The sequence below is a fragment of the Camellia sinensis genome, chromosome 9 (assembly GCF_055761805.1).
Source record: "Camellia sinensis isolate YWXY chromosome 9, ASM5576180v1, whole genome shotgun sequence".
In the NCBI taxonomy this organism is placed as follows: domain Eukaryota; kingdom Viridiplantae; phylum Streptophyta; class Magnoliopsida; order Ericales; family Theaceae; genus Camellia; species Camellia sinensis.
In genome coordinates this window covers 93944505-93962269 of record NC_138969.1, presented here as the reverse complement: position 1 = coordinate 93962269, position 17765 = coordinate 93944505, and the positions used below count along the sequence as shown (strand labels likewise).

Genomic DNA, 17765 nt, shown 5'->3' with positions numbered 1-17765 from the left:
GAGTTTTTTTAGGACTAGCTGGTTATTACAAGAGATTTATAGAGAATTTTTCTAATATTGCGGCACCTATGATCGAGTTAACCCGCAAGAATGTGAAGTTCTTATGGACAGATGATTATGAGAGAGCTTTCCAGGAGCTAAAGCAGTGGTTGACTACAACACTGGTGTTAACTATACCAGTACAAGGGGAAAAGTTAGTAGTGTTTATTGATGCGAGTGGAAGTGGGTTAGGATGTGTGTTGATGCAGCATTAAAAGGTTGTATCTTATGCCTCACAATAGTTAAAACCTCATGAGAGACGATACCCTACTCATGACTTAGAGCTGGCGGCAGTTGTTTTTACGTTGAAAGTGTCGCAACACTACTTGTTTGGGAAGCACTTTGAGTTGTACACAGATCACAAGAGCCTCAAATATCTTTTTTCTCAGAAAGAGTTGAACATGAGGCAACATAGGTGGATTGAATTCATCAGTAGTTATGATTTCGAGATCCTTTACCACCCAAGCAAAGGAAATGTGGTTGTAGATGCACTTAGTCGACAACATGGGATTATAACTTCTTTGATGACTCAGGAATGGAAGTCCTTGGAGATAATTTCGATGCATTGTGTTCAACCAATAGAAAGTGTCGAGAGGGCATACATTGGTAGTTTGACTGTGCAGCCGACGTTACTGGGTAAAGTTCGTCAGGTACAGTATTTAGATGGGTTCCTCGTCAGCAAACTCGATGACCTTGTAGTGGATTTGATTGAGGATTGTCCTACTGATTGGTCTGTGGACTCAGATGGGAGATTGCGCCTTAGGGGTAGGTTGTGTGTTCCTAATATTATTGAATTGAGGAAAGAAATTATGGATGATGCCCATAGGTCCCAATATACTATTCACCCTGGTGGGACAAAGATGTATCATGACCTGAAGATGACGTTTTGGTGGGAAGGTATGAAGAAGGACGTAGGAGAGTATGTTTCTCGATACTATGTGTGTCAACAGGTTAAGGCAAAACACCAACGACCGTTTGGACTTTTGCAGCCTCCCGAGATCCCTACTTGGAAATGAGAGTACATCTCTATGGGCATCATGGATGGATTGACGCGGTCTAAGCGAGGCAATGAATCTATTTGGGTGATAGTCGATTGACTCATCAAGTCTGCTCATTTTATTCCAATCAGTGTTCATCGAACTACGGATAAAACTAGCTAAGCTGTATATTCGAGAGGTAGTACGACTTCATGGCGCACGAGTTTCTATAGTTTCGGATCGTGATTCGTTGTTTGTAGCAGAGTTTTGGGAGAGTTTTCAGTATGCTTTGGGTGCTAAGTTAGACCTGAGCACTGTCTATCATCCGCAGATAGATGGGCAAACTGAGCGGGTAAATCAGATCTTGGAAAATATGTTGAGAGCTTGTGTCCTTGATCTTGGTGGTAGTTGGAAGAACACTTGCCATTGGTGGAGTTTGCTTATAATAATAGCTATCACTCCAGTAATGGGATGGCACCTTTTGAGGCTTTGTATGGAAGGCCATGTCGATCACCTGCTTGTTGGATGGAGGTAGGAGATAGGCCGTTGTTAGGGCCAGAGTTGGTGAAAGAGACCATAGAGAAGGTGAACATTAGTCGAGAACGTATTACGACTGCACAGATTCGTCAAAAGGGTTACGCTGATAGAAAACGTAAGGGGGTTGAGTTGAATGTTGGAGATTTTGTGTTTTTGAAGGTCTCACCGATGAAGGATATTATTCGGTTCAAAAATAAAGGAAAGTTGTCACCTAGATTTGTGCGACCATACGAGATCACTGAGAGGATTGGTAATGTGGTTTACAAATTAGCCTTACTACCTGCTTTAGCTATGATTCACAACATGTTCCATGCATCTTTATTGCGGAAGTGTGTGCAAGACCCTTCCCAAGTAGTATCACCAGAAGTTTTCCAAATTAGTGACGATCTAATGTATGTGGTGCACCCGGTTACTATTCTAGATTGAAATGTAAAGTAGTTTTGGCGCAAGAAAGTGAACTTGGTGAAAATGCAATGGCGCCAAGATGAGAATGATATCACTTGGGAATTGGAAGAGAAAGTTCGGCGTATGCACCTGGAGCTTTTTGTTTAATACTCTCTCCTATCGAATCTCAGGACGAGATTCTTTTGAGGTGTATATATTGTAGTAACCCTGATTTTTCGTAAGTCATTATTTATTATTATTACTTTATTTTATTTTTGACTTTATTAATTACGTGGCTACATGAGAATTTAATGTGATATTTAATTAACTTAATGTGTTTTTTAATTATATACAATTGATCTGAATATTTATATATTTATATTTCTTATATATAAAAAAAGGTATTATATATATATATATATATATTTAATCTTATATTTATATTTATATATGATGTATTTGTATAATATAATAGTGATTAGGTTATAATATTAAGAGGCAAAAAAAAAAAAAAAAGAGAGAGAGAAAAATAAAATAAAATAAAAAGATAATAATTTAGAGCCTTTGTGGTTATATATATATATATATATATAAAGGAACCCTACAATTTAAAGCAGCAACATCCACCACGAGAAGAGAAGTAGAGAAAAGAAAAGAAAAAAAGAAAGCTGTGTATGTGTGAGAGAGAGAGAGAGAGAGTGAGTGAGTGAGTGAGATCAAAGAAATTGAGAGAGAACAGAGAGACGACGAAAAGAAAAGAGGAGAAAGAAAAAAAAAGATTACGGTTTTGCTTTGATGGCTTCATTAATTCTTCAAATATTTCTTGGATTTTCAAAAAGCTAATTGTGAGTACAAAACTCACTTCCCTTGGTTTATGTTTAATTCGTTATTTTTATTTATTTGATGTTGGTTTGATTTTGTATTTACATGTAAATGATGGATTGATTTCATTATTTGGTTAGATGTATATGTAAGGTTTAGGGTTTTTATATGTATTTATTTTATGATTGTAATCACACTCATGGATATATGAAATTAAAATAAATTTAGAACTCATAGATAAATTCCTTACACTCCACCATGACTCCATGGATTGTTGTTTTATTTGAGTGTTGGTACGAAAGAGTGTATAAAAAAAAGGTGAGGATTATTAGATTTATTTGAATGTCTTAGGCTTGGCATTTTTATGTTTGTTCTCATGAGTAGATGAGAGATTATGTATATATATATATATATATATTGTTGCCTCGTTCTCAAGAGTAGACGAGTGCTTTGATTTACGTGCATACGTATATGCTAACCATCTGGGGAGTGTGGGTCAAACTCGGGATAATATCCCTGTGCAAGTTTGACTTCAGAGCGGTGTTAGGTATACGGGAGACACATGGGATATATGTGTAGGTCGGAAGTGAAGGACCAAAGTGGTGGAGTTAAGGTACAAAAATTAATTTGAACTTATTGATATAGTTTGAATTGATTTAATTATTACATCTCGAAAAATAGTAAACAACCTTGATAAATTATGAAGTTTGGACAAAGGTATGGATACGTAATTCTAGACAACTTTCATGTTTTAACTTTTTACTAAAAACATCGATTAGAGCTTGTAATCGGATTATCATGGTTACAACAGTTTTTGTTCGTTTTACCAATGCATATTTTAGATGTTATTTTAACCAATGAAACAAGCTCATTTTTATTGTTTTCGCAAAGATTGTAGTAAAACATTATTATGAGCACTTTTTGTGTTTTGAACTTTTTCCAAAAAATCATCTTAGGGCAATTTCTTTTCATTTTCAATTTCAGATTTTTTCGGTTGAATTCCGCCTAGGTTTTTCTATCAAGTTTTTCTCTCGACCTATTCAGTTTCTACTAAATTCGTCCATGCTGCCTTTTATAAAATTTGATTTTGTACAACTTTTGTTCTTTGAGTTTTAGTCTGTTCGAATTACTTAAGTATGAACGGTGCATTTTTATACTTATTCTACAAATTACTTATGATTAAATTATACTAACTTTATTTTTTGCAGAATGGTGTGTTTTACTAACTTTTTTATGCAGGGTTGACCCACCATATTTTTATGTTTATTTTTTTTATTTTATACTCAATTTATATTTAGTTGTGTACGAGTAAGAAACTAGATGCCACCGTATCTCAGGAAACTGCCTCTTCGTCTTGTACGGGTGGAACTACTTGTCTTGTCCCGTAACAAGAATTAAATGTACTTTTATTTGTGTCTGGTGGACACGCGGGTGTCAAATATTTGTACTCATACCAGTATATTTGTATACTGATTCGTTTTGTCTCTTGGCATCTCGGGTGCGTTCTATTTGAGCGCAGCCGAGCTTCCTTTGCAGGATTAGTTGGGACTACGTGGTGACGAAAAATAACTATAGTTATTGGACATGTCATTGGACTTTATTTGTTTTCTTGAGCTTAGGATTGATAGTAGTTTATTGTATTTATTATTTTTTTATGACCTTAGTATTTTGACATTTTGACATTGTGGGTTATTTTTCAACTTTACATTATTTAAGTTGCTTTGACTAGTTGTTGTTACTTTAATATTTGAGGTATTGGATAGTTATGAAATTATGGTAGATGGTTTGGTTGGCGTTTTGTTAGTTTTTTTTAATCCCTTGTAATCTTTTGAGTATGGAAATTTACTTAAACTTTATGGAGATGAGAATGTTTAGATTTTGTTTCACCCCTAGGATTTGGATGATGGAATATTCATTGGGGTTTAGTCCTAATTTAATATTTAATTGTCCAAATTTTGGGGCATGACATAATGTTTCATTTAGTTCATATTCTATTTTCTTTTTATTACTGATACCTTATTCAAGAAGATAATAAAGTGTTACTCTGGTAGTCAATAATATTTTACTATGAATAAGAGTAAAATGTTACTGTGAATTAGAGTAACATTTTACTGTTAAATAGAGTAAAATGTTACTTTTATGTCAATTTCATTGTTAATTTTAAATTTTTGTTTTTAAAGATTTTCATAGCCAATATAGATCTTGTCTGATAAATCTTGATGAGAGTATTCTAAAAATTCTAATTTTATTAAAAATCGACATTTAGATCAAAAGCTATATCATTTTAGATTTGAAATATTAAATTATTCACACAGGTGTAGACACCCCATTTTTGACCGACCTCAAGACTTTGTGTCATCATTTGTGCACTCGATGATTGCGCATGTTTGTGCTCATTATGAGTTTCTGGAGTTCTCAGCTAAACGCCTTGTCTCGAAGCTTCTTAACTCTCTTCTTCTTGGTTTGTTTTTGGACCATGCCTTGGTGCCTTTGCTTGGAGGGAGGCCTGCAGGCCACTTTTTGTAGCTGTAGGCTACTTTCCCTCTTGTAGGCCACTTGCAGTGGCTGGTAGGCTAGTTTCGGGAGCTTTCGGTTGAGTGCCTTGTCTTGGGGCCTCTTAGCTCTCTTCTTTTTGGTTTGTTTTTGGACCATACCCTGTTACCCCTTGCCTGAAGGGAGGGGAGGGCTTGTCGGCCACTTTTGACTGCTGTAGGCCACTTTTCCCTCTTATAGGCCACTTGAAGTGGCCTGTAGGCTAGTTGAAGTGGCCTATGGCCATTTTTATGTTTTTGTAGATATTTTTGGTGCCAGCTGTGCCAGCTGTTGGTCACTGAATGCATACTCCTTACACGTGTAGGGAGGGATTCAAGCAAGCTTCTCCTTGCTTTGCTTATATAAGGGGAGGTCCCTCCCCCTTATAGGGGGTTTAGATTTTGGAAGAAGCAAAAATTTGACTCTCTCTCTAGAACCCTCTCTCTAGAACTCTATATATATATATATTGCTTGAAAGTGAGTGTTCTTCACATATTTTGCCTATAACCCCTTAGCCAATCATCTTGACCTTGGAGCTGAGATTCCATAAGGCTTGTTTGGACATCCTAAAGTTGGTTTTGGCTCAGAAAAACTGCTGGTTTTTGTTGTTCTTCAAGGGTGAGCATATTCCCTTTTAAAGCTTATTTTTGTATACCATCTTAGCCACCTTTGCATGCTATCTTAGGCTTGGTTGTCAACTACAAAAACCTTTGTTTGTAAGTGTTAAAAATGGTTGTTTGAGGCCTTGTTTGAGTTAGGGGTGGTCTACCCCCTTTTGTGGCTTGTTTTGCTTTGCTTTGAGCTATCTTTTAAAGCCTTTGAGATCATCTTGTTTTGGCCTTTTAACCACTAAATTCTAGAGGAATTTCAGTGGTGGAAAACTTGTTTTGAGGTCCCAAATAGGAGGGGGTGGTCCTCCCTCCTCTTGTCTTGATAGAATGTGTTGTTGGCCTACCAAATGAGCATGTGTTTCTATCCTCTTGAGGCTTAGTTTGAGCATGTTTTTGTGAATTTTTGGACCTTCTTTAACTCTGATTTTGGCTGGTTTAGTCACCTCTTGCATCCTTCATACACTTGTAGTGTAATCCTACTTGCTAGCCTAACATGATGCATGCCTTAGCCTATAATTCTAGCATGTATTGGCTCCACTCCAGCATGCTTTTGGCCATTAGTTAGCATGCTTAAACTCTGTTCCAAGTGGTCTTGGTCATGTATGGCTTGCCTTGTAGGGCTATGGTGTAATTGGCTTTACTAGTCTTGTGTTTTGAGACCCCTAGCATGCCTTATTTGTGATGTTTGTATGATATGGCATCATCTGGCATAGTAATTCAGAGCATATACTTCCATCATACACTCATATATATATATATATATATATATATCGCTCTTTAATTGTGTTTGAGAGTTGAGCCTTATGCCTCGTTTATGAGCCAATGCATGAACATCATTTTCTTGCTTTTCATGCTATTTTCTCGGTTCATTTTAGCCACTGTTTTGGCCTGTTATAGCTCTATTTTGGGCTGGTTTGGTTGTTTGTGCATTGTATTACATGCCTCTAGTGTTGTGTCCTTCGTTAGTCTCGGTGTTCTTGGCTCTTAGCATGCATTGTATGAGTTGTTAGCATGTTTTAGCATCATTTGTCATGCCATTTTAGCACTGGAATATGTATCATCGCATGCCATCTTTCATTTGTTGTATCACTTTGAAAGAGATCTTAAGCCCTTTGTTGGTTTGAGCACGAAATTGAGGCGTTCATGCCTAATTGTTTTAGCCTTCTCTTGAGGGTTTCTACTAACCAACGGCATGATGCTTCTTTCATGCTCAACAAGCTTGTGGCTTGGTCTGTCTTTCCAATTAGAGGACTTCTCACTTTTGGACTTAACCGGTTAAAGGACTTATCGATAATCTAAAATGAGTAAACAAAATGAATCAAAGTAAAAACATGCCAAAATAACATGTTTGAGTTGCATTGCATTTGTTTAGATCGGATCTTAATCCAAACACGAGAAACGAGGGACGTTTCATACTCAAAGTGATGAAACGTGCCTCATTTCTTGGTCGCCGTCCCCCTTGATTGTGCGTGATAGGGTGGAGGCCTCTTGAGTCTTGTGTGTTATTTGTGCATTCATTGACTTGTACAAACTTGGCTTCTCGACCATCGTGCATTGTCATGCTCGGTTGGTGGCCTGAGAGTCAAGTACCACACTCCTTTGAGCTTGAGAAATGATAAGGAGGGTGGTTGTACACACATACCCTGCAAATACCTTGCTTTGCCCCTTTTGTACTCTGTTTGCAGCAAAATTGGAGTGTGCAGAAGCAAGTGGCCGACCGACCAGTGGAAGTGGCCTACGGCCCCTTTAAGTGGCTTACAGTTCTCAGCCTCAGAGGTGGTCCAAAGTTATTCTGGTTCTGGAGCATAAACAACCTGGAGATTGGTTCAAGGCGACGGATTTTTGGGAGGAAGCTGATAAGCATGCATGCATCCCTCGTCTCGAGGCCTTTTAACTATTTTGCTTAGCTGGTTAATTCATTGGTTCTGTACTTAAATAGTTAATGTGCTTAGCTAGTTATTCAATTGTGTTGTAATTAATTAACTAGAATAGTTAGTTAATTAGTTGGTTTGTAACAGTTAGCTTAATTAGCGTAGCTAGTTAGCTCTTTTTCATTCGGACCCTCCGTCGCGAGGGTAAATGTTGTAATAAGTGTGCGCGTGTGTGTGTGAATATCTTCCAACCCCATTTTTTTCTCCCTTTTACTTATCAGCTTTCGATGGTTAGTTTTAGGGCATGTTTCAATTAGCATCCTTATGCCTGCATGCGTGCATCATTCATTTGTCTTGCGTGCACCAAGGCTCGGCGCATCATTCAAACTGCATTGTATTTCAATATACTTACTTGAATATGTGTTTCAAAGCATGTTATCAAGTGTTGTATTCATATGCCATTTTAGATAGCCGAGCCTATTTAGTTGCATTTTTGCATGTGTTGCATTAGGCATTTTAACATAGCTAGGATCATGCATGTTTTCTAACTAGTTTTCTGTTTTGGTTCGGAGTACACTGTAAGTGTTTACGTTTTAGCATCATTGCATGAGTATGAGTGTTGCCATGACAGCATGCTTACCATAAGGCTATTTGCTTAAGTACTTAACTGCTTGAATGCCTGTGGATGGAGGCTTGATTGCCTGAATTGGAACAATTCGATGATTGTGAGTTTTAAGCCCACTTGAGGGTGGCAAATTCACGCTTTAGCCTACTTACGAGTAGCACTTTCAAACCGTTTTCGAAAAAACGAACATGAGTTGTTTTGTTCCGATTCTCGTGATTGAGTCTATACTTGTTTGCTGTGTGCATCACATAGTAAGTTAGCTAATAATCAGAATAAGAACACATGTGTTTATAAAAATAACATATCATGTTTAGTAGAGGCTGATCCTTTGATCGGGCGAGCAGGGGTGCTCATTTCAGGACCTTCCCCTCTCGTACCCAAGTTCCGGAGCTGAGGCAACTTTGGTGATGACGGACATGTAGCTTTAAGCACGAGTCAGAGTTTCCTAAATTTCCTAAAATAAAATATTTAGGTGGCGACTCTGTAATCTGGCAAAACAGTCTATGTTTGGCGCTTTTTGATTAAAATCGATTTTCCAAAACGATTTGCCGGATTTAGACTCTTTGGTGATTTATCGGTCTTACATTGCACTTTGTGAGATTAGATTCAGAACCGTGACAGGAGTTTGAACTGTAGTAGCTAAGAACCTAATTCACGCCCTCTCCGAAAAGGGGGGTGCGCGGAGAGAGTTCGAGCGGTCTACAACAAGATATTTTGGTAATAATGGTGTGTGCGGGACTTTTCAATGAAGACTTTTTATGCTTGTCCTTAATGCATTAAAGTTTTATTATGAGAAGATTTTGACCAAATTTTCCGAATAGACTTTGATTTATATATTTTAAGGACCTAGTAGACACAATCGATAGTTTAGAAACTAAATAGATTTGATTCATATACTTTAGGGACTAAATAGATTTAATCGATAGTTCAAGAATTAAATAGATAATTTGAAGATAGTTTAGGGATAGAAAGTATAATAAACTCTTTTATTAAATAAAAAATTCTGACAATAAAATATTTATAATTTATAAAATTATAGGAACCAAATAACGTAATCAAAGGTGCATATGATATGAGGTCTAACTCACTACTCTGTTGTTTCATTCTCTCGCCGGAGACTAAAAGAGGTCGAGTTGACCCATTTGTAGCTATATCTTTCTGGGTTTCCCTCTGTGTGTGTGTATATATGTAGGAACCGAAAAAAGGTACACTTGAAATGGCAAACAAGGTATATCTAAGCCTATTTGAAAGGTATATCTAAGCCGAAAAAGGTACACTTGAAATGCCAGGTACAGCCCAAGCCCACTGGGCTTGAAGCCATTGCCGAATAGACACAGAAGATAATACAATAAACGCCGAATAAGGGGTACCTGTGTCATACGTCAGAGCCTAGTAAATCATGAGAGTTGACATGATCTCATTAAGTGGGACCAGGTTGTCTCTTTCCAAAAAGCATAGTAAGGAGATGGGTCCTGACAGAGTGATGATGAAGGGCTAGGCTGCATAGAGAAAATATCAAAAGGAATGATTCTATAAAAGGGAGAGGAGGACTAGTATGTTCTAAAACACTAGCACTAAAAGAAATAACTTACTCTTCTTCACAAAGAAAGTTAACTTGCTCGTCGGAGTGCTAATTCCGGCACCATTGACCGAAGCCATTATTTTGTTTCAAGCGACACTTCAAGGATCCCTCGCAGGCTTGTCTAGATCAAAGGAGTATTCCAAATTCATTTCCCCATAATTGGGGCCATCTGTGGAAATATAAACTCATCTATGGAAAACCTAACTTAAGATCCTTCGATCATTGGAGATAGTGTTCTACCAGGAACAGTATTCAATCTAAAAGACACTCTTGCACGAAGGTCTTTGAACTTTGACCCAACAACTCCTTCTTTGCCTTCAACCTTAGTGGAAGATGCCGTGCAAACCTTGATAAACCAAGCAAAATAGAATGAATAGCGTTTAGAGAATATGGCAGTTGATAATGAGCATTTACGCCAAGAATTGACAAAATCCCTGCAGATTGCACCACAGCGTGAATAGGGTCAGACGCTAAGAAAGACAACCATGCAATAGTATCATCCCCAGAAGAATGATGATAGTAGTAGTAAATTAGATTCATTAGACGAACCCAGAAAGAGAGGCCGATTAGATGCCTTTAGCTCGTCAAATGGAAGTCCACAAGTGCGATGCAGGCGTAAAAAGAGAGACGTGGATTCAGATTTAGAAGACAAGCATGATCCTTTCACATGACACATAGCCAAGGCCATTTTACCTAAGAATTTTAAAAGCAATGTCATTTACTCTATACGATGGAAAGTCAGACCCTACAAATCGTGTTCGTCATTATAAGCAAGCAATGACACTGCATGCAGACGACGAGGCACTTATGTCCCGAATATTCCCCAATAGTTTGGGATCGCTTGCCGTCAAATGGTATTACAAGCTTGAACCGGCTTCGATTGAGAGTTTCCATCAACTCCAAAAATCCTTGAAGGCCAGATTCATCACCAATGAGACTCAACTGAAACATGCAGCCTCTCTGTGGGCAATAAACTGGGTGAGACTTTGCGCAAGTACTCGGTGCGCTATTGGAAGTGCTTTAAATTGGTGGAGGACGTTGCAATCCGAGTCAAAGCTGAACTGCAAACCACAGAATCGGCAGGGCCTATCCTGGTACAGCCATTGACTACTGCACCACTAGATAGAACACCAATGAGAAGGAGCCCAGAGCCAAGAGGCCGATCAAGAAAGGAAAATTGTCGTGATTCGAGCGGACGGAACAAATAATATGATGTGAAAAATCGATGCCCTAAGCTGTCAGAGAAAAAATACATAGAACTATTTGAGCCGATGAGTAAAATTCTGCCTAAAATCCAACATTTGCCTTTCTTCAAATGGGCAACTAAGATGTTCGGGCCCCCGGACATGAGACGGAGAGACTAGAGATATGATACCACAAAGACCATGGGCACGTCACTGACAAGTGTTATGCTCTAAAAGATCATTTAGAAGAATTGGTTCAGGGTGGCCGACTAGCTGAGTTCCTTCTTAAAAGGGCTGCCACCACGCGTATTTGTTGTACGTTCCAATTTGTCTCCACTCGGAGTAATCCACATGATATACAACTTACTCCCAACAAAAAAGGTTAATATAATCTAGTTGCAACAATCCTCCCAAACTGGCTCTGAGTCCAGTGTATTAGCCAAACGACCACAGTTGTCGAATGAAATCAATTTCTCAAACGTCGATCTCAAAGGGGTGACCATGCCTCATGATGATTCTCTCATAATCGAGTTACAAGTAAACAAGTTTGCCGTCAGGCGAGTCCTGATTGACCAAGGGAGCACCTCTGAAGTAATGTACTACAAGACGTTCCTTAAGTTTGGCTATACGGATGTGGATCCCATGCCGATCGACTACCCTTTTTTCGGCTTTAATGCTAATTCGAAATACCCCCTGGGTACGATCGTATTGCTAGTGTGTGCAGGCACCAAGACGATAGATGTTAAATTCCTAGTCGTTAAGCTTTCATCACTCTATAACATTATCATGGGCCAAACATGGCTCCATACAATGCAAGCCATATTGAGTACTTACCATTAGCTCCTTCATTTCCCAACTCAATACGGTATCGAGCAAATCTGTAGATCTTAGAAGTCGGTGAAAGATTGTTATCTCACAGCCTTGATAAAGAAGCCAAAGGAACTGGAGGTGAATTCAATTGAGATGACGGATCAGGAGAGTCTTGAAGATGTTAGGAAGATCCCAGCTGAGAAAGTAACAAAAGATCTACATCGAGTGACAATCAATGATGACCTTAAGAAATTATTTTTTGTTGATACAAGTCTTAGCGCAACCAAGTTGCAGGAGCTGGTTTCTTTTCTCCATGGCAGCATCAATGTTTTTGCATGGTCACCTTATGACATGCCATGAGTAGACCCAACCATTACTATGCATAGCTTGAATGTTGACACCAAAGCTAAGCCAATCGTTCAGAGAAGTTGTCGTTTAGCTGTTGAACATACCGTGGCCATAATTAACGAAGTTGACAAGCTATTAGAAGCTGGAGCAATTCGGGAAATTACCTATCCCACATGGTTGTCTAAAACTGTTGTGGTAGAGAAGAAGACCAGGTCATGGTGTGGACCCCGCCCCGAACGTCCCAGCACTCCACGTGCGAAAATGGCGCGGGATTCCGTTTTGTCCATTGGGCTTATTACAGTTCAGACTCAAATGTCATGATTCTGAATCTAATCTCACAATGTGCAATGTGAGACCGATAAATCACCAAAGAGTCCAAATCCGGCAAATCATTTTGGAAAACTGATTTTTATAAAGAAGTGCCAAACATGGACTGCTTTGCCAGATACAGAGTCGCCACCTAAGTATTTTATTTTGGGAGAATTTAGGAAACCCTGACTCGTGCCTAAAGCCACATGTCCGTCATCACCAAAGTTACCTCAGCTCGGGAACTTGGGTACGATTGGGGAAGGTCATTTAATGAGCACCCCTACTCGCCCGATCAAAGATCGGCCTGTACTAAGCATGATATATTATTTTTGAAAACACATGTGTTCTTATTCCGGTTAATTAGCTAATCTTACTATGTGATGCGCACAGCAAACAAGTATAGACTAGATCGCCTAATTTGAAACAAAACATTGCATATTCATTTGAAAACAGTTTGAAGTTTGTTACTCGCAAGTAGGCCAAAATGCGGATTTCAATGAATTGTTCCAATTCAAGTAATCCAATCTTCACCCAGTATGCTTTCATGGCAACATTAACACACATGCAGTGTGCTAAAGCGTAAACACTCACAGTGTACTCCGAGCCAAAACAAAGAACTAGTTAGAAATCATGCATGATCCTAGTTCATGTTAAGATGGCTAATGCAACACATGGGAGAATGTAACCAAAATAGGCTCGGCTATTCTAGAATGTCATGTGAAATGCAACTTGGTACATGTATTCAAATTAGAATTGAAATATAATGCAATTAGTATGATATGCCGAGCCCGGTGCATGCAATACAGATGCAATACAGATGAATGGATGCACGCATGCAAGCATAAGGTATGCTAAATGAAATATGCCCTAAAACTAACCATCGTAGGCGGTAAAGTAAAAGGGAGAAAGAATGGAGGTTGGAAGACATGCATCACACACACGCACGCTTATTACAATAATGCGCCCTCTTGAAAAAGGGACCGAATAAGAAGCTAACTAGCTAATCTAAGCTAATTAAACTAATTATTACACAACAAATTAATTAACTAATCCTAGTTAACTAATTATTACAGAACGAATTGAATAGCTAATGCATTAACTAATTAAAGTACAAACCAAAGAAAAAGCTATCTATCTAAGCATGGCAGCTAAGGAAAGCAATAAATCAGGAGCCTCAGAGGGAGAGGAATGCATGCAAGCCCGGTCACCTCGTTCGGAAATCCAATGTGATGCCCTGATTTGCCTCTGTTTTCATCTGTCCTCAGAACTCTGTACCAAGCTCCAGAAAGATGAAACTCCACATAGGGAAACTTGTGGGAGGGTGGCCGACCATTTTTGGTTGTTGAAGAACCAAAAAAGTGGTCGGCCAACTAGTTTTTTTGGCTGGCCGGCCAATTGTTGCTGCTGAACTACAATTTGCTGCAACAGAGAGCAAGAAAGGGCATGGCAATGTATTTGCAAGATATGTGTGCACAACCACCCTCCCTACCATGTCATGAACTCAAGGGGGTGTGGTTCTTGACCCTTGGGCCACCAATTGCGCATTTCACTGCATGATGGCTGAGAGGCGAAGTTGCACAATTCAATGTAAAATGAATGTACAAGTAAACACATAAAGCCTAGAACTCTACCATGTATGATCAAGAACGTCGGCGACCGAGAATTGAGACACGTTTCATCACTTGAAGTATGAAATGTCCCTCGTTCCTCGTGTTTGGACTAACACCTATTCCAAACAACAATGCAACACATAACATGGCATACACAATGCGACTCAAGCAAACAAACATAGGAGGGATAAGCATGAAAACATGCAATTAACATACTAGCATACACAATCCGAATGAACTATATGGCATACACAATGCAATGACTAACATGGCATACTCAATGCAATATGATCATGGCATACTGCAGACACCCCATTTTTGACCATCCTCAAGACTTGGACGTCATCGTTTGAACACTCGATGATCATCCCTATTCGTGTTCGTCTTGAGTTCTCGGAGGTTTCGGCTACGCGCCTTGCCTCAAGACCTCTCGACTTGTTTGTTTTGTGTTTGGTTTTACATCAAACACTTACTGATTTGCTTTTGAGGGTGAGAAATAGCTTGTAGGCCATCCCCACACCTCACCGGCCATGGCTTGAGACCACCGGCCTTGTTTCCTTGCCACCGGCCACTGGTGATGACCGGTCGGCACATTTTGTGGTCGGTCAGCCAACTTTGTTGGCCGATTAGCCACTTTTTCTGGCCAGACCTTTTATTGAGGGGGGTTTGAACCTTTTGAACCCCCTGTTTTAGCTTCTTGAGGAAGCTTGAACCTTTTGAACTCTTGGTTTTAGCTTCTTGAGGAAGCTTGAACCTTTTGACCCTTTTAGCTTCTCCAAGAAGCTTGACCCCTTTTTTAGCTTCTCCAAGAAGCTTGATCCTTTTTTAACTTCTTCAAAAAGCTTGAACCTTTTGACCCTTTTTAGCTTCTCCAAGAAGCTTGACCCTTTTTTAGCTTCTCCAAGAAGCTTGATCCTTTTTTAGCTTCTTGAAGAAGCTTAAACCTCTTGACCCCTTTGCCTAGCTTCTCCAAGAAGCTTGGCCCTTTTGCTCCAAGCTTCTAAGAGAAGCTTGGCCTTTTTGCTCAAAGCTTCTAAGAGAAGCTTTGCCCCCTTGGTTTCTCTATAAAAAGAGGGCCTCTCCTCCCCTTTAGAGGGTTAGAAAAAATCTGATATATCATATATATATCACTTCCTCTCTATATCTCCTCCTCTCTCTACATTTGTGTGGGTTAGAGGGTTCAAAAGGGTCTAGTTCTTGGCCATTTGAACTACACCTCCTAGCACAACACCTCCATCATCAACCTAAGGAGGTTGGAGGTCATTTTCAGAGGCTAAGGGACTGTTTTTTTGGACTAAGAGGCTGCTGTCCCCTTTTGGCTACAAAGGTAACTCCTTTTCCCTCTTTATTCCCTGGTTTTGCACACACTTTTAGCCTATCTTGCTTGCTGTTTTGAGCTTTGTGTATAACATAAAAATGTTCTATTTTTTTGTTTTTAAGATACTTCATTAAGGTCACTTTTGTGTTTGGGATCGTTTACCCCCTCTTAGGCCTTGTTTGGCCTCTTTTTTGTGCGTTTTTGGTGAGCTCCGGGACCACCTTGTTTGGGCCTCCTCACCACTAAAATCTTGAGGGATTTCAGTGGTGAGGATGGTGGTTTGAGGTCCTAAGAAGGAGAGGGCCATCCCCTCTCCTTGTTGCCTTCAAAACTTGTCATTTTAGCCTCATGTGTGAGCACCATGTTTAAGTTCATATCGGCCATGTCTTAAATAGTATTTGTGCTTATTTTACCATGATATAGCACTATTTTAAGTTGGTTTAGACACACCATGCTTTCTTTGCATACTTGTCTTGTAATGCCATGAAATTGCCTTAACATGTATCTAGCATTTAGACCACTATGCTTACTTGTTTTGGCTTAGCTTCGTGAAGCTTTTATACATGTTTTAGTGTGCTTAAGGTCTGTTTTTGGTCATTTGGGTCATCCATGCTTTGCTTTGTATAGCTACCATGCAATCTCCCTTGTAGGCCTTGAGTGTTGACCCCCCTAGCATGCTTTACTTGCTTTGTTTCAGTGGTTTGGAACCACTTATCATGCCATTTCAGTCCTTATAGCATGCTCGTATGCTTGCATTTGATGCTCCTTTAATGCTTTACGAGATTGGTGTCTTATGCTCCATGTTTGGCCTCTTTTGTATGCTTCCATGTATAGGCCATTTAGATGCCATCTAGGTGTGTCTTTGACCTTGTTTTGGCATGATTTGGGGCTGTTTTGTTTCACTTTGGTCATTTGCTTCATGTGTCACATGACCATAGTTTAAGTCCTTGGGCTTGGTTCCATGCCTTGCATTAGGTTGTGTGCCTAGTACATATTGCATGTTTGCATACTTAGCTCACATGCTTAGGTTGCATTTGGCATGCATGCCTTGCCTCTTGAATCACTATGATAGAGGTTGGGCCTCTTGTTTGTTTGTATACATTTCATCCCATTGAAATTGCACAACTTGGCTCTTGGGCCATCACGTATCAAAATGCACGATTGGTGGTCCGAGGGTCGAGGACCATCCTCTTTTGAGTCATGAACATGATAAGGAGGGTGGTGGTGCAAACATTGCTTTGAAAATGCATTGACATGCCTTGTCTGCCCTCTGCTACTGTCAAACAGGTTTCTGCAGGAAGTTTTGGCCGGCCGGCCATATATACTGCCGACCGACCAAATATATTTGGCCGAGAGCTCAATGGATGGTCGATGACCATCCAGACATGGCCGGTGGTGTTCTGTCTTAGCCGGTGGTGTTCCACAGTGTCCATAGAGTGCTCCCTGGGACTTGTGCAATTTTCAGAGGAGCAGAGCATGGTAAACAGAGGCAGCTTGTGCATGGCAATAGATTTTCGGGCGAAGCCAATCCAAGCTTGCATGCATCCCTCTTCCCGAGGCCATTTTACTGCTTTAAATAGCTTAATTAATTTGTTAATTAATTAAGTGGTCTGTAATAATTAATTTGTAAATTCTTTTGGTCCCTCCGAGCGAGGGCGAATTTGTAATAAGTGTGGATGCGTGTGTGCATGTCTTCCAACCCCCACTTCTTTCTCCCTTTTACTTAGTTGCTTTTGATGGTTAGTATTAGGTCATATTTAATTTAGCATACCTTATGCTATGCATGCGTGCATCCATACATTTGTCTTGCATGCATCGGGCTCGGTGCATCATACTAACTGCATTGTATTTCAATTCCAAGTTGAATACGTGTTAGTTGTAGCATCATCATATGCCATTCATAGATTAGCCGAGCCTATTATAGCTGCATCTTGCATGTGTTGCATTAGCCATCTTAACATGAACTAGGATCATGCATATGATTACTAACTAGTTTCTGTTTTGCCTTGGAGTACTCGGTAAGCATTTATGTTTTAGCATCCTTGCATGTGTGTGAGTGTTGCCATGATAGCATGCTTACCATGAGGCTACTTGCTTATGTGATATAACTACTTGAATGCCTGTGGGTAGAGGTTAAATTACCTAAATTGGAATAATGCATTGATTATAAGTTGTAAGCCCACTAGATACTGGCAAAACCATCTTT

At 39.5% G+C, this 17765-nt stretch overlaps 2 protein-coding genes across 2 annotated transcripts; both read left to right on the top strand.

Annotated features, from left to right (window-relative positions):
- The first annotated feature begins 440 nt into the window (after nucleotides 1-440).
- LOC145799624 (uncharacterized) lies at nucleotides 441-1089 on the top strand. The gene is made up of 2 exons (XM_082889226.1): nucleotides 441-901; nucleotides 990-1089. Exons 1-2 carry the CDS (start codon nucleotides 441-443, stop codon nucleotides 1087-1089), a joined length of 561 nt encoding a protein of 186 aa, XP_082745352.1.
- A 452-nt stretch (nucleotides 1090-1541) lies between these two features.
- LOC145799623 (uncharacterized) lies at nucleotides 1542-1979 on the top strand. The gene has a single exon (XM_082889225.1). The coding sequence runs from the start codon at nucleotides 1542-1544 to the stop codon at nucleotides 1977-1979; it is 438 nt and encodes a 145-aa protein (XP_082745351.1).
- Nucleotides 1980-17765: the final 15786 nt, after the last annotated feature.

Bases quoted from the DNA above. Each gene is read 5' to 3' on its own strand.
- LOC145799623 (XM_082889225.1), top strand. From the start codon at position 1,542: ATGGAGGTAGGAGATAGGCCGTTGTTAGGGCCAGAGTTGGTGAAAGAG.
- LOC145799624 (XM_082889226.1), top strand. From the start codon at position 441: ATGAGGCAACATAGGTGGATTGAATTCATCAGTAGTTATGATTTCGAG. The intron at 902-989 runs GTATCATGACCT...GTGTGTCAACAG, and splicing joins CACCCTGGTGGGACAAAGAT to GTTAAGGCAAAACACCAACG.